The sequence below is a fragment of the Pristis pectinata genome, chromosome 7, assembly GCF_009764475.1.
Source record: "Pristis pectinata isolate sPriPec2 chromosome 7, sPriPec2.1.pri, whole genome shotgun sequence".
NCBI classification, from domain to species: Eukaryota; Metazoa; Chordata; class Chondrichthyes; order Rhinopristiformes; family Pristidae; genus Pristis; species Pristis pectinata.
In genome coordinates, this window is record NC_067411.1 from 42,434,590 (window position 1) to 42,446,699 (window position 12,110).

At 40.4% G+C, this 12,110-nt stretch overlaps 1 protein-coding gene across 1 annotated transcript in view; it reads right to left on the reverse strand.

The window, feature by feature from the left end:
- Positions 1–12,110, reverse strand: part of LOC127572706 (protein shortage in chiasmata 1 ortholog) — a 47,373-nt gene that overhangs the window by 8,910 nt on the left and 26,353 nt on the right. Inside the window, exons 9-10 of the mRNA XM_052020234.1 lie at positions 7,411–7,542; positions 3,921–4,070 (exon numbers count right to left, since the gene is read on the reverse strand). Coding sequence (XP_051876194.1) covers positions 3,921–4,070; positions 7,411–7,542 — 282 coding nt within the window. The remainder of the gene's footprint in view (positions 1–3,920; positions 4,071–7,410; positions 7,543–12,110) is intronic.

Below are 12,110 nucleotides of genomic sequence, written 5' to 3' on the forward strand. Positions count from 1 at the left end.
AGCACAAAGAAAGTAGCCCATATGGTTTAAATAATCCTGGCTCTTTCCTTCCATTTCTATAGGATGTTTATTTCTGAAACATAATAATCACTTTGCAGAATTAGTATTAACAGCAGTTATCATATCTGTAAATAATTTACGCTAGTAAAATAAAAACTTCAAAACTGTCAATTATTATTCTATGAAGTGTCTTTAATCTTCTAGGTCAGAGAGGTCACAGGGTTGGGAGGAAACCTTGGCTAATTGCAGCAGTGCATCATGTAGATGGTAAGCCCTTCAACCACGGTGGACAGAGCAAATGTTTAAGATGGTGGTGGATGTGGTGAACTGCTGAAGAATATTCCATAAGAATTCTGACTTCTAACTTGCAGATGGTGGAAATATTTTGTGGAGAATAACTTAACCTCTGTAGAATATTCACCTTCTGACTCACTCTTGTATCCTCATGAGTGAATTCTAGGCCTAATCACTTTCAGCTGCTTCCCCAATGACCTTCGTTCCATCATAAGCACAGGAGTGGAATGTTACTGATAATTGCACAATGTCCAATTCCTTCACAGCTCCTCAAACAAAGCAGCTCATTCCTGCGTGCAGTGAAACTAGGTAACATTCAAACATAGACTAGTAAGTGACAAATAACATTTGCATTACACATGTGGCAGGTCGTGACCATCTCCAATTACAGCTCGTCTAACTACCTACCTCTGACATCCAATGGCATTAGAGTCATACAGCATGGACCATCTAGTCCCAATTTCCTGCATTCGGCCCATATCCCTCTAAGCCCCGACCCTGCATTACCTTGCTAAGTCCTTCCCATTTACATCCTGATAATCACAGTTGACCAGAAGATCAGTTGGTGAAGTTAAATAAATATTGTGGCTAAAAGAGCAAGTCAGAGGCTGGTTATCCTGTACTGAGTGACTCTTCTTCCAAATTCTTTCCACTTTTCACAAGGCACAAGTCAAGAGTTTAATGATATACTCTTCACTTGCCTGGATGTGTACAACTCCAACAACACAAAAGGTTCAAAACAATCCGCACCAATGCAGCCTGCTTCACTGGCAACTCAGCCATCATACCAATTACTTCCATCACTAGAACACTATGGCTATAGTGTGTATCATCAAAGGCTATTTCAACAGCTCCTCCTAATCATATAGCTTCACCCATTAAGATTAACAAAAGCAGCAGGCATATGGGAACACCATCACCTGCAAATTCCACTCCAAATCACACACCAATCTAAACTGGAAATATATTATTGTCCCATCGTCATTATTGCTGGGTCCAGATCAATCCTGGAATGCTCTTTTCACAGCACTGTGCGATAGCTTCATCAGAAATACTGCAGCAGTTCAAGAAGGGCTTTCTCGAGGGCAATCAGGCAGACCAGACATCCTAATGTTGGTCTTCTCAACAATGCCTACATCCCATAAATTTAACAAAAGCATAACTTGTTATGCCATATTATTTCCAGTCAATGATGTCTGGCTCTTCACTGACATTAATGGTGGAGGATTTGGTGATGGTAATGCCATTGGACGTCATGGGGAGATAGGTTTTGTTTTGGAGAAAATCATTGGCTGGTACCTTTTATTTGAAGTTGTCACTGCCACTTAATGCACTAAGTCTGAATATTGTCCAAATCAAGCTGCACAAGTGTACAAACTGTTTCATTATGTCAAAAGTTGTCAGAAATTGAACATTGGATCATCAATGAATATCCCCACTTTTGACCTTAGAATGTAACTGAGAAGTCAGCTGGAAATGGTACAGCTTAGGGCATTGCCCTTGTGAACCCTCACAGCAAGGTCCTCCAACAACCATCCTCCTTTCTGGAAGGTATAGTTCCAGCCAGAGTCTTCCTCTGATTCTCTTGATATTCTTATTTGGTATTATAAAATGGCCAAGGATGTAATCTAAATTTCAATATTTAAATTAATGTATTGTGAATTATATTTCTTTTATATTACTCTATTCAACAACTTACAGAGTAGTGGCAATGAACTTAGAAAGGAGCTGGCCCTGGAATGACAGGACTTTAACTGAACACTTGCTGTAGAAATGTCTTGAATTAAACCAAGATTTCTGAAAGGTAGTTTTATACAGTGGTATGGACAAATGTTGCTGTGCACCACAATGGTGAGCATATTGTTGACAATGCCAATTGTCAGTGACAATTGGATTAATTCAATCACACAATATTAAGTGAAGTGGTACAAGTGATGGTTTATCAAACCGGACATAATCAAAGGCTTGATGAAAAGCTCCATATACTACATTAGCAGGTTGTGTTAAAGACTCAGCATCTGCCTCTTGATGTTGCTATGCACCCACCATTTCCCCCACTCCATCCCTTCCTCCAAGTTTTATTTCTACTAACTCTATGAACCTGTGAAAAGTAATCTAAAAAGCATTTACACCATTTGCAAGAATAGTTTATTTGTTATTTCCTTACTGTTTCATCAGTGTCATTAAACAAGAATATTCCCTTTTCCGAGATGGATACATCTCAGCTCAATACAGTAACAACTAATATGTGGGACATGAAAGATGTAGCAAGGCATGGGTTACTGCCACACTTTTCCGGAGGTATAGAATAATCATGCAGTTCAAGTTTAGCAAAGTAATACTACATTGGATTTGAGATGTCATTGATATATTAATCAAGTTGAATGAGACATTTATAATAAATTTAGAGAGGTTTTATGGTGTCTGCTGGTAGACCTTCTGAAGGGTTTCAGACTATCATGCAAAAAAGCCTACAGTATTCCAAAATTCATTAAGGCTATAAGCAAGCCTTAACAGACTTCGAGCCTTACAATGCTTTTGTTATGAGTTATTTGTTTTCCAGAAATGGTTTATCATTCCACTTCTACAATGTCATCATCAGAGATCACAACATTTCTATGCAGTCACATCGATATTTAATTTGCTATTGTGGTAAATCAATTTTCCCATGAATGATGATGGCACCCAAATTTACCTCTCAACCTTCTACTGCATTGGTGCTATCAAATTGCTTGTTTAACATCCACCTTTGGCTTGTTTAACACAGTTTCCTCCACCTGGAGAGTGGTTAGATCACAGCCTTTATCTTCAGTCCTGAATATCAATTCTGTACCCTTACCAGCAATTCTAAAACCACCCTGGATCACCAGCTAAGACTGATCACAATCTTCACTTGGAGAGAGGAGGAAACCTCAGAGGAGGACATTTTGCTCCACAATCTTTACTTCCTGTTAAATCCCCAAACTGAGCTACTGACCTCATATCCTCCATCACAAAAATTATTTATTACTTTTCTGTAATATTATTAATTTCTGCCTCTATCTCACCTCATCCAATAGTGAAATCCTTGTGCTACCTTTGTCACCTACAGGGAATGCTTCCATTTTCACCTGACCGACCTTCCATCCTCAAATCTCAGCTCCTTACAAGTCACCTAGATGATCAATATTGGTTCCTGATCATTAAACTCATTCTATCATATCTCTAAAGCTAAATAAAAAGACTATATATTTACTCAGCCTCAACTGGTTAACTACATCCCCATTCCCTATTTGTTTCCTTCAAAAATGTGTTTTTTCTTAAATTAGAATGAAGAAACAAATTCCCTCTTTAATGTTCCTTTTATTTTCTTTGGTCTCTTTCCCTCTCCCCCAACCCATTGGTGGTAACCATTAGCTTAGATCTTTTTGTAATTATTATGACAGGTGACACAAGCTACTGACCATAATTCATCCAGTGTGTTTTGGAAACAAGGTTAACTGAAAAACACAATCACATACTATTATTCTGATATCATTCATGTCTGTGTCTGTATAATGTGTTCCAATATATCTTTCATTGTATCTGTAACTTTTTAAGTAAACTTTAAGTTCAGTAAATTATTCAAAACTAAATAAATACCCGACCTTCAGAACTTTTCCTGGCACCTCGGGAAGGACTTCCTGCAATTCATTTAAAGATGCTGACAACAGCCACAACATTGATGGAGCTCTTCTCAACATTAATTGTGCCACAAGTGAATTTAAACTAGGGAAATTAAGTAGCTGCTTCTCATCCTATAATACAAGATAAGTATTTAGGAACACAAAATTAACTAGAATGGTTACATGACAAATAATAATAAAAAAATCACAAAACACCATTTGTAAGATTCATCTTATGATTCAGGTCGCAGGACTATAACATATAGAATGAAATTAACTGCTAAATCCAGCAACATAATTCTTTTATTTAACTCTTAATTAAAATAGAGATTTCACTATGGTCACGTAAGAGATAACATTCCCATTTTAAGAGTTATTTCCCACCGGAATACTGTTCGGCACAGCTTTGTGGGCTGAAGGGCCTGAATTGTGCTGTAGTTTTTCTATGTTTCTAATATTATGCATTAATCAAACCGGGTGTGAAGGATAACCCATCCCTCATGATTTTTTTAATTCATTCAGTGAACAGGGATGTTACAGGCAGGACTGTAATTTACTGTCCACTATTAGTTACCATTTAGTAAGGGCAGTTAAGATTCAGCTACATTGATGGTTCTCTTGTCACATAACTACTTTACCAGATAAGGAAATTACTTTCCAAGGACATGGACAAATCAGATGAGCTGTTACAACAATCCAATTGTATTTGGATCTTAATTACTGACATGAGCTTTTAATTCCATATTTTTTATTATTTGAATTTAAATTTCCCAGCTGACTAAATGGAGTTTAAACTGGCACCTCCAGATTAGTTGTCCAGAATACTAATCCCCTGGGCAAGAAGGTCCATTCATGTGAGTATTCCGCACAACTGGAATAGAAATTAGCAAAAGATAAAAATAACAGGGAGAGTTGATGAGGGTACTGTGGTTAATATGCATGAGGAGCTTTAAAAGGTATTGATAAAGCCTACATCATAAATTTGTTAGCAAAATTGAAGCCCATAGGATAGCTGCATGGCCACAAAATAGAAAATTAGATAAAATGAGGTGGGTAGTACATAGTTTAACCTTATACAGGATGAATATGGCTTACGGCTAATGAAAGATATTGAGGCTCTGGTCAAGAAAAAGAAGGAAGCATAAAGAAAAAGGTGGTTTAGGAGGTTGGGGACAGGCGAATCCCTTGATGACTATAAAAAGATTAAGAATACACTTAAGAGGGAAATCAGGAGGGCAAAGAGGGTATAAGATGGATCTGGCAAGTAAGGTTAAGGAAAATACCAAGAGGTTCTATAAATATATTAAGAGTGAAAGGATGGCTAGGGAGAGAGTAGGTCCTCTTTAAAGATCAGCAGGGCTGCCTATGTCTTGAGTCGCAGGAGATGGGTGGGATTTTTAACAAATATTTCCTCTCTGTGTTTACTGAAGAGAAAATCATGGTTGCTCAAGAGATAAGGGAAACAAGTGAAGATGATTTGGAGAATATTCATATTACCAGTAAGGAGGTATTTGCAGCCTTACAGTGCATTAAGGTGGATAAATCCCCAGGGCTGACCAAGTACATCCTCGGACTTTGTGGCAGGCTAGAGAAGAAATTGTGGAGGCCCTTGTGGAGATATTTGCTTCTTTTTAGCCACTGGTGACGTTCCTGAAGACTGGAAGGTGCCTAATGTTATTCTGTTGCTTAAGAAGGGTAGCATGAACAAGCAAGGAAACTGACACCAGTGGTGGGGAAGATACTGGACGGAATTCTGAGGGACAGGATCTACCAGCATTTGGATAGATGGAGTCTGATTAGGAGGAATTAGCGCGGGAAGTTATGTTTGACAAATCTTTCAGAGTTCTTTGAAGAGGTAACCAAAAGGGTAGATGAGGGTAGGGTAGTGGATATTGTCTATTTGGACTTCAGCAAGGCCTTCGACAAGGTCCTGTACGGCTGGCTGGTCTGGGAGGTTAAGTCCCATGGAATCCAGGGAGAGCTCGTTAGGTGGATTCAAAATTAGCTCGGAGGCAGGAAGCAGAGGGTAGTGGTTGAAGGTTGTTTCTTAGAATGGAGACCAGTGAATAGTGGTGTGCCGCTAGGGTCAGTGTTTGGACCCTTGTTATTCATTATTTATATAAATGACTTGAATGTAAATACACAAGGCTTGATCAGCAAGTTTGCAGATGACATGAAATTGGGAGGTGTTAATAGTGAAGAAGGTTATCGTGGATTACAGGGGGATCTTGGTCAGTTAGGGAAGTGGGCTGAGGAGTGGCAAATGGATTTCGATACAGATGAGTGTGAGGTGATGCATTTTGGAAAGTTGAACCAAGGTAGGGCTAATATTATGAACAGCAGGGCATTGGGGAGTGTAATGGAACAGAGGGATCTAGGAGTACAAGTACATAGTCCATTGAAAGCGGCTTCACGGGTAGACAGGGTGGTAAAAAAGGCGTTTAGCACACTGGTCTTCATCAGTCAGGGCACTGAGTAGAGGAGTTGGGACATTATGGTTGTATAAGTCGTTGGTGAAGCCGCACTTGGAGTACTGTGTACTGTTTTGGTCACGCTGTTATAGGAAAGACGTAATTAAATTGGAAGGAGTGCAGAAAAGATTTATAAGGATGTTGCCAGGACTAGAGGGCCTGAATTATAGGGAGAGGTTGGCCAGGCTAGGTCTTTATTCCCAGGAATGTAGGAGAATGAGGGGCGACTTTATAGAAGTGTTTAAAATTATGAGAGGCATGGATAAGGTGGACAATAAGTCATTTTCCCCAGGGTAGAGGAGTCCAAAATGAGGGGGCATTGACTTAGGGTGAGAGGGGAAAGATTTAAAAGGGACGTGAGGGGCAACTTTTTTTTTACACAGAGGGTGGTGAGTACATGGAATGAGCTGCCAGAGGAAGTGGTTGAGGCAGGTACAATAGCATCATTTAAGAAACACTTGGATAGGTATATGGAGGGGAAGGGCCTGGAGGGATATAGGCCGAACACAGGAAATTGGGACTAGCTAGGTGGACAACGTGGTCGGCGTGGACTTGTTGGGCCAAAGGGTCTGTATCCATGTTGTGTTGGTCTATGAATAATAGCAAGTTCAATCTGAGAATTGGAAAACTATATTTTAATTGTTCTGAACAAGATGCTATCATAAAATGCATCACTGACAGAGAAATATATTGAAGCAGACAGGTGCCTCCCCACAGTGTGTTTGTGAGAAGTGTATAAAGTCTAATGCTTTTCCCTTAAGAATTTACATGAGTAGTTCAAAGTGAGCCCAACTTCTGATGTTCATTTTCTTTCACTAGTTTGGATTTGATTTATATCTTTCAACTAAATGCAATCTTTAGCAAGCAGAAGTAAGCATGCATTCTTCACTGTGTATTGAGACTGGAGATTCCAGTGGATCTTCCATGTAAATCTGGAGTGGATCAGAATTGACTACAGGACAATACCAGAGAATATGCATTAATTGTAACAAAGCACAGACCTCAGTTGGAACAGTGGAAAGCCATGATCTGTCAAGCCACATGAATGGATCCCGGTTGCTTGAAGTCAATGTGAAGTCTGCTATTTGGCGAACCACCTGGGTTGTCTCTGTAATTCCTGGTGCAATTACAACCTAGAAGAATGGAAAGAAGAAAATTGCTAAAATTATAAACTACTTAGTAAACTGTACTTCACATTCATCACAGAAGTGGCTCTGTAGCACCACCACAGACCAAGCTGGTTGAGTCCTGAAGTTCACAGTTGTGTGACCAGGTCAGTAGTAGATACTAAGAGAACCGATACATTGGAAAATCACCTTTACCTGCTGTAGATACATCTGTCCATCACATCATTGGTAGGAGTGACCACCATACAGTCTTTATAGATAGAAGGTCCCACTATTATCCACTGTATTATCTGACATTACCTTCAAGATTAGTGGGATGCATTCAGCACAAAAATAGCAGATAAAAAAGTAGGCATCCATGTGTTGTAGTTGAGGCTTCAGTAGCAGCAGAATCGTATCCCACTGCAATCTGCAACCTCATAGCCTGGTATCTTTCTCATTCTACCATTATCATCAAGCCAGGAAACCAACCATGGTTCAATCACGAGTGTAGAACAGCATTACTGGAATGGTAAGAGGCACATCTAAAAGTGAGGTGTTAACCTGGTGAAGCTACAACACAGGGCTCAATATGTGCTACGCAGAAGCAGCAGCAATATACAATGTCCAAAAGATAATATCACAGTTCTTCCCTTCTGTCATATCCAGTTGTGAATGGTAATCAAAGCACTGTAAATAACCCATCCTCAGTGGTGGTGGAGTTCAGCACGAGTGTAAAAGACAAGGCTGATGCAACTGCAATCATCTTCAGCCGGAAGTGCAAAGCGAATAAGTTTATCTCGACCTCCTCCTGAGCTCCCCACCATTATAGAAGACCAAGGATGACTTCCTACTTCTAGATCTGTACCACCGTGCCGAAGAACTTAAGTGTTTATGGAGTCTGAGTCATATCTTTATCCTACAAAATTCAGTTTGGATTCTATTTCCTGGTCACAATCCGGGGGGCCACAAGAAGAGTGGGTCATTCTCCCTGACCATGGAGTTTGCCAGAATTCGTTGGGGCTTAGAGCTTACAGATTCATTAAATCATCAAGTGAGACAGCACAGAAATAGGCCCCTTGTCCCATCCGACTCATCCCTGCCAACCAAGATGTCTACTTCAGTTAATCCCATATCCCACTAAACTTTTCCTATCCAGGTACCTATCCAAATGTTTTTTTAAATGCTGTAATTGTACCTTCCTCTTCCACCTCCTCTGGCAGCTTGTCCCATATACCCACCACCCTCTGTGTGGGAAAAACTTACCCCTCAGATCCCTTTTAAATCTTTTCCCTCTCACCTTAAACCTGTGCCCTCTAGTTTTAGACTCCCCTATCATGGGAAAAAGACTGTGAGCAACCACCATATCTATCCCCCTTATGATTTTATCTACCTCTATAAGGTCACTCCTCAGCCTCCTACGCTCCAGGGAAAAAGCCCCAATCTATCCAATATCTCCTTATAACTCAAGGCTTCCAGTCCCGATAACATACTTGTGAATCTTTTCTGCACCCTCTCTAGCTTAATCACATCCTTCCAATAGTATGGCAACCAGAACTGCACACAATATTCCAAGTGTGATCTAACCAATGTGCTGTACAACTGTAACATGACATCCCAACTCTCGTACTCACTGCCACGGGCGATGCTTATGCCTTCTTCACCACCCTGTCTACCTGGATGGCTACTTTCAGGGAACTATGTGCTTGTACCCACAGGTCTCCCTATTCAATAATACTTCACTACACTGTGCATATCCTGCCTGGTTTAACTTCATAAAATGCATCACTTTGCACTTGTCTGAGTAAAATTCCATCTACTATTCCTTTGCCCTCTTTCCCAGTTGATCAATATCCTGTTGTAACCTTTGACAACCTTCATCACTGTCCACTATACCACCAATTTTGGTGTCATCTGCAAACTAACTAATCATGCCACCTACATTCTCATCCAAATCATTAATATATATGACAAACAACAGGGGACCCAGCACCAATAGCTGTGGTACACCAATGGTCACAAGCCTCCAATCTGAAAAACATCCCTCCACTACCACCCTCTGCCTCCTACCACCAAGCCAATGTTGTATCTAATTGACTAGTTCACCCCAGATCCCATGTGGTCTTACCTTCCGGACCAGCCTACCATACAGGATCTTATCAAAGGCCTTGCTAAAGTTCATATGGACCATGTGTACTGCCCTGGCCTCATCAATCCTCTTGGCCACCTCTTCAAAAAAAAAACTCAGATTTGTGAGACATAATTTCCCAAGCACAAAGCCATGCTGACTATTTTTAAACTGTCCTTGCCTTTCTAAATGCAAGTAAATCCTGCCTCTCTGAATTCCTTCCAGTAACTTTCCAATCACTTATATGTGTTGGTCAGATAAAACCCACTCCCCTGGAACAATGCTACAACAAAACACAGTATTTTCAAAACATACAAATTAGTAAAAAGTGGAAAGTGATAAATGTCACCCGCACCATTTCAAATTATCATCAATTAGTGCATTGCAAGATTTCTAATTATGTACACATGGTTATAATTTGGATTAACCTTGATTAAAATGTTTGCTTTCTTTTTACATATGAATAGCTAGTAAATTAATATTGTAGGAAGAAATAATGAAATGATTATATTTTTCAATCCCAATCAACTTTAGGACTAATGTCAGGTTACAATTTAGCTGACTTGTGCTATTCAGTCCTTGTTGAAAGTGCGTGATATGCGACTAATGCCTCTTGATTTATTTTCTTGTCTACTTTGTGAAACAAGGTAGCCAAAGAAGATGGGACTGAAAATGGGACAATGGAGTTATGGATAATTATTTATATCCTAAATAGATGGTGAGGCTGATTCATATGTAGGCAAATCCAGTGGGAAGAGCAGAGAGAGATAGGAGGGGAAGCAAGAGAGGGCCGGTAGGCTTAACCACATTTACTTTAATGCAAGGAGCCTCACAGGTAAGGTGGATGAGCTGAGAGTATGGATTAGCACAAGAGATTATGATTTTGTTGCAATCATGGAAACATGGTTGAGGGAAGGGCAGGACTGGCAGCTCAGTGTTCCAGTGCGTAGATGTTTAGGTATGAGAAAGGGGGGTGCAAAAGGGGAGTGAGGGTGGTATCGTTGATCATGGAGAGCATTACGGCAGTACTCGGGAAGGATAGCCTGGAGAGTTCAACCAATGAGGCTATATAGGTAGAATTTAGGAATAAGAAAGGGGTGATCACTTTGATGGGATTATACAATAGGTCTCCCAACAGTCAGCAAGGATTAGGTCAGGTATGTAGGCAGATTGCAGAAAGGTGTAAAAGCAATAGGGTTGTAGTAGTGGGGAATTTTATAGGATTGCCTTATTGCAAGGGACTTAGTGGGGTGGAATTTGTAAAATGCCTTCATGAGGGTGTTTTGAAACAATATGTAGAGAATCCTACTAGGGAGGGGGCTGTACTAGACCCTATGTGAGGGAACAAGGATAGGCAAATGATAGAAGTGTCTGTGCAGGAACTCCTTTGGAACGGTGGCCATAGCTCGGTAAGCTTCAAGGTAGTCACGGAAAAAGATAAGGTTGGTCCTCGAGTCTGGGGCCTAAACTGGGGGATGGCAGATTTCATTAGTGTAAGACAAGACCTGCCAGAAGTAGATTGGGAGAAGCTGCAAGAGGGGATAACAACATCCGATAAATAGGCATTTAAAATTGAAATAGTAAGAGTTCCGAATCTACGCTGTGAGGGTAAGAAGCAAAGATGGTAAGTTTAGGGAACCTTGGTTAATGAAGGATATTTGAAGGTTTGATCAGGAAAACAAGAGGAAGAGTATGTTAGGTATAGGAAATTAGTATCAAACGAGTCCTTTGCGATCTACGGGGGATGTAGGAGACAAGAAAGAAATTAGGAGGGCAAAGAGAGGGCTTAAAATGACCTTGGAGAGTAGAATTAAGGAGAATCCTAAACCCTTTTGTAAGTATATAAGAAGCAAGAGGATAGCTGAGGAAAGAGTAGGCCTCTCAGGCATAGAGTCATAGAGTACTACAGCACAGAAAAAGGCTCTTTGGCCCATCCAGTCCATGCAGACCTGATCTTCTGCCTAGTCCCATCTACCACCCGGACCATATCCCTCCAAACCCCTCCCATCCATGTACCTATCCAAACTTCTCTTAAGTGTTACAATTGAACCCGCATTTACCACTTCCACTGGCAGCTCATTCCACACTCACACCACCCTCTAAGTGAAGAAGTTTTCCTTCAGATTCCCCTTAAATATTTCACCTTTCACCCCGAATCTATGACTATTAGTTCTACTCACCCAACCCGAGGAGAAAAAAACCTGCATGCATTCACCCTATCTATACCTCTCGTAATTTTGTATATGATGTCCCCTCATTCTCCTGCACTCCAGGTAATAAAGTCCTAATCTAATTAACCTTTCCCTATAACTGAGGTCCTCAAGTCCCAGAAACATCTGTGTAAATTTTCTCTGCACTCTTTCAAGCTTATTGATATCTTTCCTGTAGGTACGTGATCAGAACTGCACACAATACTCTAAATTTGGCCTCACCAATGTCTTGTACAACTTCAACATAACATCCTAAG